Genomic DNA, 14,449 nt, shown 5'->3' on the forward strand with positions numbered 1-14,449 from the left:
CCTAATTACTGGGTGGATCAGTTTTCAAGTGGGGTGGGATCAGTGTAGCAGTCTGAAAGGCCACCCACAGGTAATGAACTGCTGGCGTGGAGGGAAGAGAGGCCAAGTAAACTCACCTGCCCTGGCTGCTTCTCCCTTCTCGTGGTGAGCCTGGACAGGGCAGGTTTCTAGAAGTAATGGGCGCCAAAAGAGCGAACCAGCAGATCCTGATTTCACTGGCTGCCTTGTGCCAGTGGAGGATCTGCCTGGTGTTCCTCAAACAAGCAGCAACAGCCTTTTGCAGCCTTTAGAAACAGTCCATGGACTTCAGCACTGTTCAGTTACAGGAAGCATTGGCTGATTATTATTAGGTTTTTGGGATAATTCAGGCTGAAAGGAACCTCAGGAGGTCATCTAGTCCAACCTCCTGGTGGGGCAGGCTAGAACTGCAGCCAGGGCTGACCACAGCCTACGCCCTCAGCTTGCAAGAGAGATGTCTGGTAGGAGCAGTCAGGTGTGCTGGACCTAAAATTATTTCTCCAAACATGGCCAAATGCAAATTTGTGAATTTACATTTCTCCATTGCACTCAGAGTGATACAGACTTACATTATCTTGTATTTCTTCAGAGGATTTCTCTTAGATACCTACAGATTCCCAGTGTTGGCCATCTCCAAGGCTGAGACAGCAATCGCAGTCACTCCCTTTCCACCACCCCTGTACAAGAACTCATTAGGTCAATTTGGGATGGGCTGGTTTTCACATGCATTTAAGGAAAACAAAAACACTGCACCTCCCCCCCCCCCCAAAAAAAAAGAGAGAAGAAAAGCCTTGTTCAGGAGACAAACTTCTGCAAGAAAGTATAATGGGATATGGTATGTAAAAGCTTTCTGCCTTTCGTTGCAGCATGCCTGTAAGTACATAAATACATGGATGAGAGAGAACAGAGGGGTTAAATGGAGGCATTTTCTGCAAGAAAAACTGAATGAACCTCAAATCATAAGCAATCCAGACACTGGCATTCCAGCTTTGTCTGTCCTGTTTACCAGCCATTTTGTTCCTCTCTGGGGCCTTGCTTTGTCCATGGGGACAACTACCATATTGCAAGTAAACACTGCTGCATCCTCTGCTCCCCTTTCTTGCCTGTCTATGCTTTACCCATGGGAAAAGAGAGAAGATACAGCTCCGAATGACACAGAGTGAGTAAACAAATCTCTTTAAAAGAAAAATTGTGCTGAGCAGAAGTGGCCTGTTCCTGAGAGCTTTGAAAACTGGCATTGCGTTCTGGCTGGGAAAAGACTAAAGTACAAAGGTTTCTGTCCCTTGCAGTAACTATCCCCTTGTGCACACAGGCATTATGGCTTTTGGTCAGGGGCCATGTGTATGAAAGCCCATGGACTAACATGCCTTCTTCCTCTGGATGAGACCTCATAGGCTGGCCAGCAGTCCAACAGAACACTTTGCAGCTGGAGGAGCTCATTAAATCTAGTCCCATTAAATCTGTAAGGGCTGCAGACAATGCAACAGCTAGAAAGCTGCTCTGGTCTGTCTTGCGCTATCATCAGGCACAGCAACAAGGAACTGAGATGTATATGGCTGCTTCCCTGCCCGTGAGCAGACACGGGGGGGGGGGTCACACAGAGCCTCTGTAGCTGGATGCAGTTGTACATTGGGGTTAGAAACCAAGGAAGGAATGCAGAGGAGCCTGCTGGAGGGTGGTGGGTCTGCTCTGTCGGGACGCTTGCAAACTCAGCAAAGGCATCTGCCAAAGAGAGGCCAGCCCTGGGGTGAGCCCACCTCAGAAAGCTCAGCCTCAGCCCATCCCAATCCTAGAAAGCCCTTCACAGACATGGGGGAGCACGGGCCGACCAAGCTGAGGGTGGAGTTCTACCTAGCCCTGTTGTCTGGTTTCCAGATCTGGTCCCTTTCTCAAGGAGGGCCAAACAGACATTGAGTCAGTTTCCAGACAGGCAGCCAATTCATTCCAGGGGATGTTTCTTGGCCCCAAGTCTGCCTTGTCTAATGGCATAAGGACTGCAGGCAGGGGAAGGTGGCAGTGCTAGCCAGCACCAATGGCTTCTGAAAATCCCACTGACTCCTTTCCCCTTTTGATCTTCCACTGGGCAAGGCAAACAGGTTCGATTTGCAGATCTCTCCTCCGGATCGCTCAAGCCCAAATATTAATATTTACAGGAAACCGTGTTTGCAGCCAGAGTCTGGCGTCTGCAGACTGATACCCTGCCACGGAGCAGCAGGAGTGGAGCTGCAGGAAAGCTAGATGGATTACCACCATTCGCCTCTGGCACTGGGGACTCGACAACGTAAGCTCAGAAGCCGAGGGTGTGTTTCAAACACTCGGAGAGTGGCTCTGCGCCAGGGCACCAACACGACGAGCTGCTGGAGGAGGTCGGGTTCAGTGCGACCTGCTTTCCTTGCGGACCTTTTGCGTGGTTTCCCTTCGCAGTCCCAAAGCGTTGCGCCCGTGTGGGCACCTAACAGGACCGCTGCTCCTTTCTGAGAGTGCAGCTTTGGGCGCCACGTTTGAGGCTGCCTGGCGGGGTTTAAGCAGAGCAGCAGCTTTTTGCTCAGACCCTGCCGCTTCTTGGTGTTGTTTTGATAACCGGCTCGCCTTTGTGCTCGCTCCGAGCCCGCTGCAGCTTCTGTCCACCCTCACACAGGCTGTTTTCTCCCTCAGGCTTGCGGCAACCCGACGGACGGCCCCGGGAGCAGTGCCGCGGGGAAAATCAGGAGGGTACGATCGCGTTAAAGCCTTCTCTGCAGCTTTTAGCTGTGGAAAACCTTGGTCTAGCCTAAGGAAAGCAAGACGCTGCTCTACGCCAGCTTTCAAAACACTTGGTATCCCTCCCCCAGAGGTGCAGGTGGCGGCCGTGAGGCTGCTGCAGGGAGTGGGGACAGCGCTGTAAAGTACCGGCTCCATTTCTGCCCGTTGCTGGAAGAAGGAGCCCCCAGGCCCCTTTACCAGCCACCGAGCTCTGCCGGCCTAAGGGCTCGGGCTCGGGCTCGGGGCGCTGAGGGCCGCCGCCGGGAGAGCCGGGCCGGGCCGGGCCGCCCTAGCCTGCCTCCCGCTGAGGTACCGCCGCGGGGCGGGTCTGAAGGAGGAATGGCTCCGGCCTTCCTCCCGGCTCCCGCGCTGCCGGAGCGGAGGCGAACCGCCCTCCTCCCGCCGGGGAAAAAACCACCTTAACGCGGAGGCAGGAAGCCGCCGGGCCGGCAGGCACCAATCAGGCCGGCCCGGGGAGTGGAGGGCGGCGGCGGCGGCCGCTGCTGCCGGCGGGGGAGGGAGGCCGAGCCGGCCCGGCGGGGCGAGGGGCAGATGGCGGAGGGCGGCCCCCCCGGCGGCGGGGACCCGCCCGCCGCCTCAGGCGGGCAGGCAGGTAACGTGGGGCGGGGGAGCGGCGCTGCGGGCCCGCTCTGTGGCAGGGGCTCCTTTCGGGCTCGCCTTGTGCCGGGAGGGGACGGGACAGCCCCCGCCCCGGGCCAGGGCTCAACCCGGCTTCCCCCCCCCTCCGCCCCGCTCCGCTCCGCTCTCTCTCCAGCGCAGGTCGTAACCTGAAGGAGTGGCTGCGGGAGCAGTTCTGCGACCACCCCATCGAGCACTGCGAGGACACCCGCCTGCACGACGCGGCCTACGTGGGGGACCTGCCCACCCTCAAGAGCTTGCTGCAAGAGGAGAGCTTCCAAAGGTGAGGGGGGGCGGGGGGGGCCTTTCTCGCACCCCACCCTGCCCGCACCCTCAGCGCTGCCTTTGGAGACCCTCACGGGGACAAGGGGGAGACCAGGTGCGAGGTCCCGCTTCAAGGATTTCGGCTGATGACAACCCTGGGGTGCTCGCCCCGCACCATTCCCACAGCTTGCTCCTTTTGGAGGCACCCAACCCCTTCTCCTTCTGTTTTTACGGGAGAACTGTCAGGTTGGGAAGATGCTCCACTCGCCCCTCCCCACCCCCCCAGATCGTCCCACCGTGGTCTCCCAGGAGGCAAATCTCAAGCCCATTTGCGAGCGTGCGGCGGCCGAGCACGGGCTCTTTTCAGATCAGGGCAGAAATGTAATACCGTGAAAATAGGAGCCTACGTGTAATGGGGAAAACATACAAAAGGGATTACAGCTGAATATAAACCTGAAACACCCAATGTTACAAAATCTGCCCAGTGCTAAGTCTGTGACCGTGGGGACAGTTAATTAATTTTCCTGCACCGTGGAGAAAACTGCTTAGAGTGCAAAATGTCTCCCAGCCTCAAAAAAAGTGGCCTTTCAGCAAAAAATGACAATGAGCCAGCCCCTCTTTATGCCACCTGGGCAGCTGGGGCTCTTAGGACCCTTGGTCTGAGATTTTTGCCTTATTTTTCTGCCACACCATGTGGGAGCCCTGTGGCAGCAGGGCCAGGCATCCTTCCTTGCAGGATAAAGCAAAGTTTGGTGGGAGGAGGAGGGCTGGACCCACACCACCACAGCAGGTGGTGGAGTGAGCAGAGAAGTGACTTCTTTGAATTTGGGGGTTGGTATGGGGTGGACATCCCCAAATCTCCAAGGTTAAAGGGAGCACTTTTATCATAAGACTTGACAGCTGAGGGCATGATGTGGGGTTTATACTACTCCTCTTCCTAAAACATGGTTGAAAAAAAAAATTGTGGCATTGCTCTCCTAGCAGACTCTGTAAATGCACTGTATAAAAACTGCTTTGTCCTGTACCAGTTACGTGGGCCTGCGTGGAGTGAGCTAGAAGAGCAAATCCACTGTTACACTGGCTAAAGAGCACTTTTGCCAGCCTACATTGGCCTTAAAGAAATCCTTTCCTCTCTGTGTGTTCCTGCTAAAACAGTACCTGCAGTGATTTGCAGATAGTGAGTGAGGTCTGGACGTTTATGAGATTTGTAGGGTTAACCTGAGGTCTGGATGAGCATGACAACTAATACAGGTTATTTCAGAGGGGGTCTAAGCAGCTGCCAGCCAGAGCCATCTCTTTCAATAAATTGGAAAAGGCTCTTAGGCCAGTACAGCCATCCACCAAGGAAGCTAGTGGCCTACTTATGCTGTTCAGTGCAGGGTGGCTGCACCTCCCAAGCTTACTCCTTGCTGGCAGGGCTGGCTGAGTTTCCCTGGATTTGTGTTTATGTCATCCCATGGTACCTGGCTGAGTGTGGATGTTGCCAATGGTGTGATACAGATGTACGCCTGCATTTCCATACGTTGCTCCCCTCCTCCCGTGTCCTCTTGCTGTTTCCCTGCTGCTTTCCTGACTTTCTGCTCCCTTTGGAGCAGCTTGAATTAAATGGTTGTGTTCCCCAGCTTGGTCACTACTGATCTGGGACATGTCCCTGTAAAAAGGGAGTAGGGAGTTTTTTATTTTTTTTATTGGTAATTTTGATTATGTTTTGAGGCAGGGCTTGTCCCTCACTGTGCGTATGTGCAGCTCCTGACACAGCAGAGCTGCGATAAAGCCCATCTTCCAGGCGCTACTCTGTTACATGCTGTAGTCTCTGGCTATCCACGTGCAGTGCCTAGTCAGGTTATTGGCAGGAGCTTTTCAGGGCTGCTATGAAGTGCAGAAAATGGGGAGGAAAAGCTTCAAGCGAGCTGTTAGGGCTCTCCCAGCATCCTCCTCTGGGGCTGGGGTAGGTGGGATGGTGCAAGGTGGCAGGAGGCCCTCTCTGACCCTATGCTTTTACCCCCTCTGATGCAAGCCGGATCAACGAGAAGTCCGTGTGGTGCTGTGGCTGGCTGCCCTGCACACCGCTGCGCATCGCTGCCACTGCCGGCCACGGCCCCTGCGTTGACTTCCTCCTCCGCAAAGGGGCTGAGATCGACCTGGTGGATGTGAAGGGGCAGACCGCCCTCTATGTGGCCGTGGTCAACGGGCACCTCGAGTGTGCCAAGATCCTCCTGGAAGCTGGGGCTGACCCCAACGGCAGCCGGCACCACCGCAGCACCCCTGTCTACCATGCGGCGCGTGTGGGCCGGGCAGACATCCTCCGGGAGCTGATCAGGTGAGAGCTCGGGTGCAGGCTGGATGTGGTCCTTATGGGGAGAGGGGTGGCTCTACCTCCCTCTCTTCCTTCCTTGGGATCATTGCCCCCATGGGGCTCAGAGCATCCGTTCCCTCCTCGCATGCCCAGTGCCTCCACAGGCCTGGTGATGCTGGCCAAGAGGTGGACAGGAGAGAGGGTGGAGAGGTGCCCAAAGGGATATCCTTGTATTCCCCATCGCTTGGGCCTGGCAACAGGTCTGTGCCCTGCTGTGTGACTCCCATGCCTGTTCTCTTAAGACAAAGCCCAAGAGAGGAGTCTCTGTTTCTGAGCTTACCATCCATTATGCAGTCAGATCCAAATCTTATAAAGTATGTTCCTTCCCACCTCCATCTTGACTGCCAGCTCCCTGCCCCTGGCTGAATTTATGAGTGAGGTGGATCCCACAACGAACCAAAAATTGGAAACACATCTCTCCTTTGCTTAGCTCTGCTGCTCTGACCGTTTTCTGTCCTCAGGAGGAGAGATGCTTGTCACTGGCACTGACTGTTCTTGGCTGCCTGCTGTTTGCCCATCACTGGGACACCCTCCGTGGCATCCGATTCAGTCTCCCCTTGCCCAGACACCTGATGCACAGCTCCATCGAAGGGGTGGCATCTCTGGGGCAGGGAATGATGGCTATCATGATGAGGTGATGAACAGTAACCTTAGCTGGGTGGTGGGTGACTGGTGACCTCCTATCCCTCAGGAAACTTCCTCTGCAGCACCAGCAGTGAGTGGGCTCAAGGTCTAGCAGTAGGCTGTGCAAACTTGAGTTTCTTTCTCTGTTGTGTGCCTTGATACTTCCTTCCTTCTAAATTGGAAACTTTTTGTATAAGGGACTATGCTGAGCAACTATATGGGCTGTTGATGCCAAATAATAAGGGATCATAAGGGGAAAATACAGGTTGTAGAAAGAAATAGTAAAAGAGAAGAATGTGTATTTGGATTCACACAGAAATGCTCTCCAAGGAATCCCTCCAATGACCACAAATGCTAGAAAATAACAAGCAAAAGGATTTAAACAGAAAAATTTCAAAATACTTGGAGTTTTTCTCCTTTCCTTTTTGCTTGTGGGGAAGTTAATTTTCATACAAGTGCAGCTTTAAGAAAGCTGGCAAGTAGAAAGAAGGGGAGCTGATCCCCCCTCCTTGCTTCTTTCTCAGCAAGCTGAGAGAAGGATATCCCCATCGCCACATGCTTGTTGGTACAGGGTTCAGCTGACATGCTGCATTCCCGAGAATCTCCCCTGATATATCCACTAAGGCAGGGTGAAATGTAGCAAATAGTATTTCAGCAGCACATGGATAGCTGATGCATTGATTTATGTGTCTACTCCTTGGGATGCCTTGCCAGCAATATTGAAAGCAAGATTTTGGAAAACTTTCAGGATTAAAAATTAACTGGAATTTGTCCAGTATCTTTTTATTAGACAATGTCTCTCCCAAGGCTGCTAAGCTAATACCAAATTGTCAGATTGCCCAAAATTTCAAATATCTCAAAGTACAGATTTCACAGGTCTGTTCAGAATCACTTATTTTAAAATGCAGTCTTACGTTACAAAGCTCACTCAGAGATTTTGAAAACGTTGATCTAAAGGATTTGGCAGGGGGAATGCACTGAGGAGGACACTTTTACGGAGATATAAGGAAACATTTCAGCATATTCAGCTCGAGAGGGCCTCAGTGTCTGTCACTGTCCTGAAGAGAAAGCCCAACCCAGTCAGGCTTGCTGCAGGTGTCTAAACATCACCTGGTTCTTTTTTTTTAATCATATGGTAGCACAATCAGGATTCCTGAATACTACTACAATTGCTGAACCAGCTAACCAAGCAATAGGTGAAATTGTATCCATTAATAGTAAATACACACATAGCTATGGAATGGTGATCCATTTTATAAGACGGCTGGCGGAAATATTTATGGTTATATTGCCAGGGTATAGATTACTTTCCTAACAGCTCGTGATGTGATCATGCTGCGATGGGATCGGACTGTTGCACTGTATTTGCAGTGTAACTGAGGGCTGACCCAGCGTATTAAGGATGAGAAGATTCTTTTGCCACACTAAAACGGTGAAAAGGAGATCTGACAAATTAACCCGATGCCTCAGGTGCATGCCTGACTGTGATAAAAGTAGAATTTTGTATTTTGCTTTGAACTGGGGGCTTCTACTGAGAATTTTGATGACAACAATGGAAAAAAAGGGACTGAAATGAAGGGATACCTGCTGTGTGGTCAGGGTCACGGCCATAGGAGGCAGTGGCCCTACAACAGCCCTACAAAAGTCCCACAGCAGCACAGATGCCTCTATCCAAATGCTTGTGTAGTCTGATTTTAAGAGGTTTATCTACAGGGAACATGTGCGATTGCCTGTGGAGAACAGACACCTTTTCTCATTTTGCACACTATGCTCCAACATAGGTGAAGTGATGCAGATTCAGCAAAGTGCTGTGGAAATCCCCAAAAGATGGGAATGTCCCCTTAGTGCACAGTGATCCCTGGGCCAGCTGCCTGGCCTGGAAAGCAAAGCTCAGTCTTGTGGCTGGTGCGAGGACCAGCTTGCACTTGGCAGTCTTGTTACTGCTTAGCTCCATCCTTTTCCTGCATTTTTCCACCCCACCAGTCTCCTGAGATCTCAGGCAAGATGTTCATGCTTGGGAGATCTTGTGCGTTGGGGTAAAAATACACTGCATGCCATCGTTTCCTCGTCCCTTGTTCTGTGTGTGCTTAATTTAAATGAGACTATTCCCATCCTCAGAACTGAAGCATTTCATTAAGTATTTGCTGGATAAGGACCAGCCCTTACTGGGTTCAGCAAGAGCTGTGCTTGCCTTGAGGCAGGATTTGTCCCCAGGTGGTTTCCTTACTTGTTTTATTAACTGCAGAGAGGAATATAATGCTATCTAGGAAGATAGAAAAATCTAGTTCTCTGAATGCTCAGTTTGCAATTTTGAGAGGGGGACTGGCGAGTGAGGGAACCTTTTATCCCTCTGTGGAGAGAAGGGACAGGGCTTTGCAGCATCTGCAGTGCTGCAGTTAAAACCAGCTACTCCTCAGGGGATTGTGTTGTCTTCCTCCTTCTTCCCATCCAAGATGCATGTGAAGTAAATGGACTTAGTGTCCCCACTGCTTGGGTGTTACCCAGCCTGGGGAAAATAAATGCTTATTTCTGCCATCTCTTCTTTCCGCAGCATTGCCATTTTTCAAATTTTATGCTTTTCCAGAGAGTGACACTTGGCCTTTTTGCTCCCATTTATTTGGCCGCATTCTTCACTTCCTACAAAAAAAAGAGAAGAACCAAAGCCAATAAGCCTTGTTTTCTGCTCGTTCACAACTTAGTGCCATCTGTACTTACCGAAAAGAAGTATGCTGCGGGCACTGCTTCTGTTTCATGACGATGCTGATGTCCATTGAGCAGGGCTTTAGCCTGCTTGCATGCCTTCTCTGCGCCACAGCAAGCCCGAGCCCGCTTTACTCTGGCTGCAGGGCTCATGGAGCAATTGGGACACCATGGCACCATGCGGCGAAGATGTGAGGTACAGGTTTCTCTGTGGGGTAGGGTGAGGCAGGAGCCAGTTGCAAAAGGCTTGAGAGGTTTGCTGCTGCAGCTCTTGGAGGTCTTCCCTTCAGTATCTGGAGTGCTGGCCAGTGAACTGTAATCTCTTGTGCGGTATCTATTATAATATATAGCCTGCAAATGGAGCTGTGCAGGATGGATGGGGAGAGCGGAAGGTCTGACACAATTATTTTGTGTTTTTCCAGTTTCCTGCATGCTCAGAGTTGGCGGGTATATCCCTTCAGCTGAGCTGAATACTAGGGAAAAGGCCTCTTTTTGACTCCCTGATGGGATTTCTGATGGGATTTCAACCACCCCAGCTCCTTCGGGAGCAGGATTTTGTCATATATGTTTTGCTGTTGAGCACAGATTTCCATTTCCATTTCCCTGCTGTTTGTGACAGTCAGATCAATTGCCTGTATTGCTTTTTGGCCTGTTTTATCCTGGTGGGGAAGTTATTTCACTGCATCTCTTCAACTGAGTCATTTGGAAACATCCCAGTTCCCCAGCCAGCTCATTAGCAACCAGCATTACATGGTGCTGGCTCAGGGCTGAGCCATCCCTTGTGCCAAGGCCATGCTTGGCACATCCTTCAGGAGGGCAAGGAAAGATGTTCCTCAGCTGCTCCTCGTCTCTCTGAAGCCTGGGTTGTTGCGGGCAGAGAAACAGCTTTGCTTCTTGAAGATCAGACCATGCTGGATACGGCATCCTCACTCAGAAGCCCCGCCAGGTCCATCTGAGGGTAGGTATAGGCGGTTCTTGGGTGGTGGGCCCCAGAGGTACCAAAGACAGGCAGGGTGCTCACCCTCCGGGTGTCCTTCAGCCTCATCCCCTGCCATTTTGTCACCCTGGGCTGCAGTTATGGTGCTGTTGCCCCTCTTTACAAACCTCTGCTCTTCTCGCTCCCCCACCCAGGTATGGCGCAGACGTGGATGTGAATCACCACCTCGCTTCCCGGGTCCCCAGTCTCTCTCTGCGGCCCCTCACCACGCTGGTGGTCTGCCCGCTGTACATCAGCGCTGCCTACCACAACCTCCAGTGCTTCCGGCTGCTGCTCCAGGCTGGAGCCAACCCAGATTTTAACTGCTGCGGGCCCATCAACATCCAAGGCTTCTCCCGGGGCTCCCCGGTCTGTGTGATGGATGCTGTCTTGCGGCATGGCTGTGAGGCGGCGTTCGTCCACCTCTTGATTGACTTTGGAGCCGATCTGAACCTGGTGAAAGTGGAGGCCTTGGGAGTTGAATCCATGGGAAGGGTCAAAGTCAACCCTGAGGCTCTGCAGGTGTTCAGAGAAGCAAGGGGTAAGTGGCTTTGACTTACTGAAGTGGCACTGGTTTTATCTAGCTCTGGATTCAGGAGAACTCTTTGGAGAGTTTATTTGGTAGTTAGGAGCTGTTAGGGTGGGTGTTACCATCCTCTTTTGGGTCTGTTTGTTCAAGTGCCTTCAGCCAAGTGCAAAAAGATCGCGTAAACAGGTTATACCTAACTCAAAAGTGTAAAGCAATTCTAACAAACAAAAAGGATAACTGGGATTTAACAAGCTGTTAAGCTAAGCATTAATGACTTCACCACCCCTGATATAGCTCCCAAAGAGCTGTTGCTAGCCAGGCAGGCATCAGGCAGGAGAGGACCGTGGGCCTGGCCTCTGCTGCTCTCTGGCACGGATCCTTAGTGTTGCCGAGCTGCTGCCTGCCTCCAGCTCTGTCAACACTGATGACTCAACCCAAAGACTTCCCCATAAACCTCCGGCTAGACTCCCGTTTTTCTCCTGTTGCATTTTGGATGTTCACGTGGTGTTTTCCCTCTTGAGTTCTTCAGCTACCAATGATGCCTATCTCAGCAGCCCAACCTCTGTCTGTAACTTGACCTTTTTTATCTTTCTCCCAGCAGTTCGCCATGGCCTAACCGTGTCCTCAGCAGCCTGAGGCAAGGTTTAGGCAGTGGGGTCCTATCAGAGCTGGGCGTTGGATATGCCGACCACAGGTGGATTATGGCATATCCAGTGAGATCCAGTTCTCCAAAGCCATGCAGATGTGCACTCACTGTTCTTGAGTGACCGTGTGCTCTGCAGGGTGGCCCAGGGAGGGACCCAAGAGACAGTTGTAATCTGGACAGGCTACTTGGGAAGTAAGGCCACAAATGGTGGTAGCAAGTGGCAGGAGGGAGTTCAGGTGGTGGTGGAAAAAGGTGGGAAAAAGCTGGCTTTTTAAATTTAACATCCTCTGGGAAGAAAGTAAGTTACAAAAGAAGTAAACCAGAGCCTCAGACCTGAACATGCCTAAATTTACCTGCTATTTCTTTCTTTTTATAACAAAAGCAACATCAATACAGTGCGCACCCTTGTTCCAGCAAGGGCAGCACCTCGTAAAACCACCAGGCTCAGCTGGTGAAGGCCAGGGCTTTGCACCAGGGTCGGAAGTGGGGTTTCCCTCTTGAACTCCAGAGAAATTCGAAAGGGATTCAGGATGTGGGATACAACCACCAGCCCCCACCCAAAGTTATTGAGCTTTGCACGTGCCTGGTTTTTAAGCCTGCCTGGACTTCTGCTGAGAAGAGTTGCACGTAAGCTGGAGCAGGTGGTTTCCATTAAGCCTGGGTTTAGGAGGCAAATGGGACTCCTCAGGTAGAGCATGCAGGATAATGGAGTGGTGCCTTGGAGGTCCAGTTCCTGAATCAACATGGACACCACCATCCTCTTGTCCCTGTGCTGGAAGAGCTCTCCATGAACTCAAAAGAAGCCTTCAGAAGAAAGTTGGGACAAGGCCTGAGGTGGTCATCAATGCTGTTGTTTCCCAAGGGGCGATTTAGAGCAAAAATAAGGTCCACATAATTTTAAAATGATCCAAACAGTATAAAGCCTCTCACAGCCTCCCCTGGTGTGGATTTGGCAGTGATCTCTTGAACCCTGTCATGCAGGGACTGCCTACATGGTCACAACCCCATGCAGTCTCCAGCTTGCCCTTCCAAACTGCCTGTGTGACAGCTGTCGTTGCTCCAAGTCTTTGGCCAAAAGGTTTGACCTCCTGACAGGGAGGATTTGTGCATGCTCAGCTCTCCTGCGCTGCCTTTGTGTTGCTGTGCAGGACGTGGCCTCGGCGTTTGGAAGGGGTAAATGGCTCCTCAGCTGTCAGCCAGAGCTCAGCACAATTTACGCGCTGTTATCCCTCTCTCTTCCTCTCTCTGTCCCTCAATAGTTTTTCTCTGCTTTCTTCATTGCAGGCCGCACCCGGAGCCTCTTGTCTCTCTGCCGCATAGCTGTACGAAGAATACTTGGCAAATCTCGTCTGGATCTGATCCATATCCTTCCAATCCCAGACCCCATTAAACAATTTTTACTTCACGAACACAGTTAAAGGGCAACTGGCTGCTTTCCGGGACAGTTTGATTTGGTAAATGAGTGCGCTGATAAAGCCAGGTGCCAGTCCTATCCCTTCCCCCGCAGTGAAATACTGTATTGCTCATGGAGTGCACATAATTCCCTGCCCCTGTGATTTTCCTCTCCAAATTTAGGGTGCAGTGATTTTGTGTGTCTATTCTTAAGTTACCGGTTATCTAACTGGTGATCTCTTGTTTGCAACTGGTTGGGCATTGAGGCCGGTAAGTGTGTGTGGCTGTTACATGAGCAAATACAATATATCCTATAGCTGTTAGCATATGTCTGTTTGTTATGACTCTACCTCTGTTATTGATCTGTGTTACACACACCCTGGGTCTCAGTGGCACTTCTGCGTGGGGAAAGTGTCCGTAGTTAAGCCTTTCCTCTTCCTATAGCATACAAGGGAGTCTCTCCTTGCATTGGTAAGGGTTTTACAACAGCACTCTTCTCTTTCTGCTGCCAGTACCTGGCCTTTCTCTTCCGTATGAAGTTTGTGATTGCTGCTGTAAAAGTGGGTGTATTTTCTTCTGTCCTCTTCTGGTGTGAAATGCATCCAAGTTTCCTGTCCAGTGCTGTGTGTTACTTGGGAAATTGTATCCGTGTCTCTACGTGCTGCAAGGTAGCTGCTGACTTGGCTTTCTTTGTGTAGAGGCCCCATCGCACAGATGGGAGAGTAGCAGAATATGTAATCCTATCCTGTCTGAGTCATTTCTACAGAGCACCAGATCTGCTGTGGCAGCTTGGCTCTCCCTCCAGCACTGTAATGGACAAGGCAGGGGCTGGCTGGTCTTCCTCCCGACTGCTTGGGACTGGGTCAAGTCTTGTGACCACTGCCATAGCATGAATGAGAAAACATGGAGAGAAGAGGAAAAGGTAGCTTCACCTCTGGAAACTGATAGCTACACAGCCTGTTGTGGGGATGTGATCCCTATGGTTCAGTCACCACTGCAGTCGTGGTGGGACAAGGACTGCGATACTCAGATGAAGCCAGCACGTGAACCTGAAAGGTTTCTAGGGTACTTTTTGGAAAAGCAATGGCTAAATTTATCTTCTCTTCACTGTAAAATGGGTTGAATATTCGAAGTGACCAGGAGCAACAAGTGGAGGGGTTGCTAAATTAAACTGTTGTGTTGCTGTGCTGGATGGTGGTTGATGCAATGCCTGTGAATATATCTGTGTGATTATGAAGAAAAAGACACCAAAATGATCTCTAGACTGCCTGCTTGCATTATTGCAGTGATTATGATGTTATTGAAGGCCCGGTAAAATAGCTGACAATGAAGTAGTCACATAGAAATAGGAAATTCCTACTTACCTTTTACTCCGTATTCCACAGTGGCAGTATGACCACAGAAAACCCTCGCAGATCCACTTAACAGGTCTTTTTGTTTGCATACTGCTTCTGCCAGCATTGTGGAAAAGGGAGAAGAAAGGACTTCTTGTCTTTTCTTGAAGAGTTAGGAGGTTATGTGCTTCTAAACGCAATGTTGCATCCAGCAGCCTGGGCTCCTTTG

General features: G+C 51.1%; 1 protein-coding gene across 1 annotated transcript; it reads left to right on the plus strand.

Annotated features, from left to right (window-relative positions):
* Positions 1-3,084: 3,084 nt before the first annotated feature.
* On the plus strand, positions 3,085-14,142 carry ASB1 (ankyrin repeat and SOCS box containing 1). The gene is given in 8 exon segments (XM_069782182.1): positions 3,085-3,165; positions 3,167-3,275; positions 3,278-3,331; positions 3,334-3,373; positions 3,536-3,682; positions 5,681-5,983; positions 10,475-10,860; positions 12,779-14,142. Coding segments are annotated over 8 exon segments (1,239 nt in total). The 5' UTR covers positions 3,085-3,099; the 3' UTR covers positions 12,913-14,142.
* The last annotated feature ends 307 nt before the right edge of the window (positions 14,143-14,449 follow it).

The sequence above is a fragment of the Haliaeetus albicilla genome, chromosome 4 (genome assembly GCF_947461875.1).
Source record: "Haliaeetus albicilla chromosome 4, bHalAlb1.1, whole genome shotgun sequence".
Classification (NCBI taxonomy): domain Eukaryota; kingdom Metazoa; phylum Chordata; class Aves; order Accipitriformes; family Accipitridae; genus Haliaeetus; species Haliaeetus albicilla.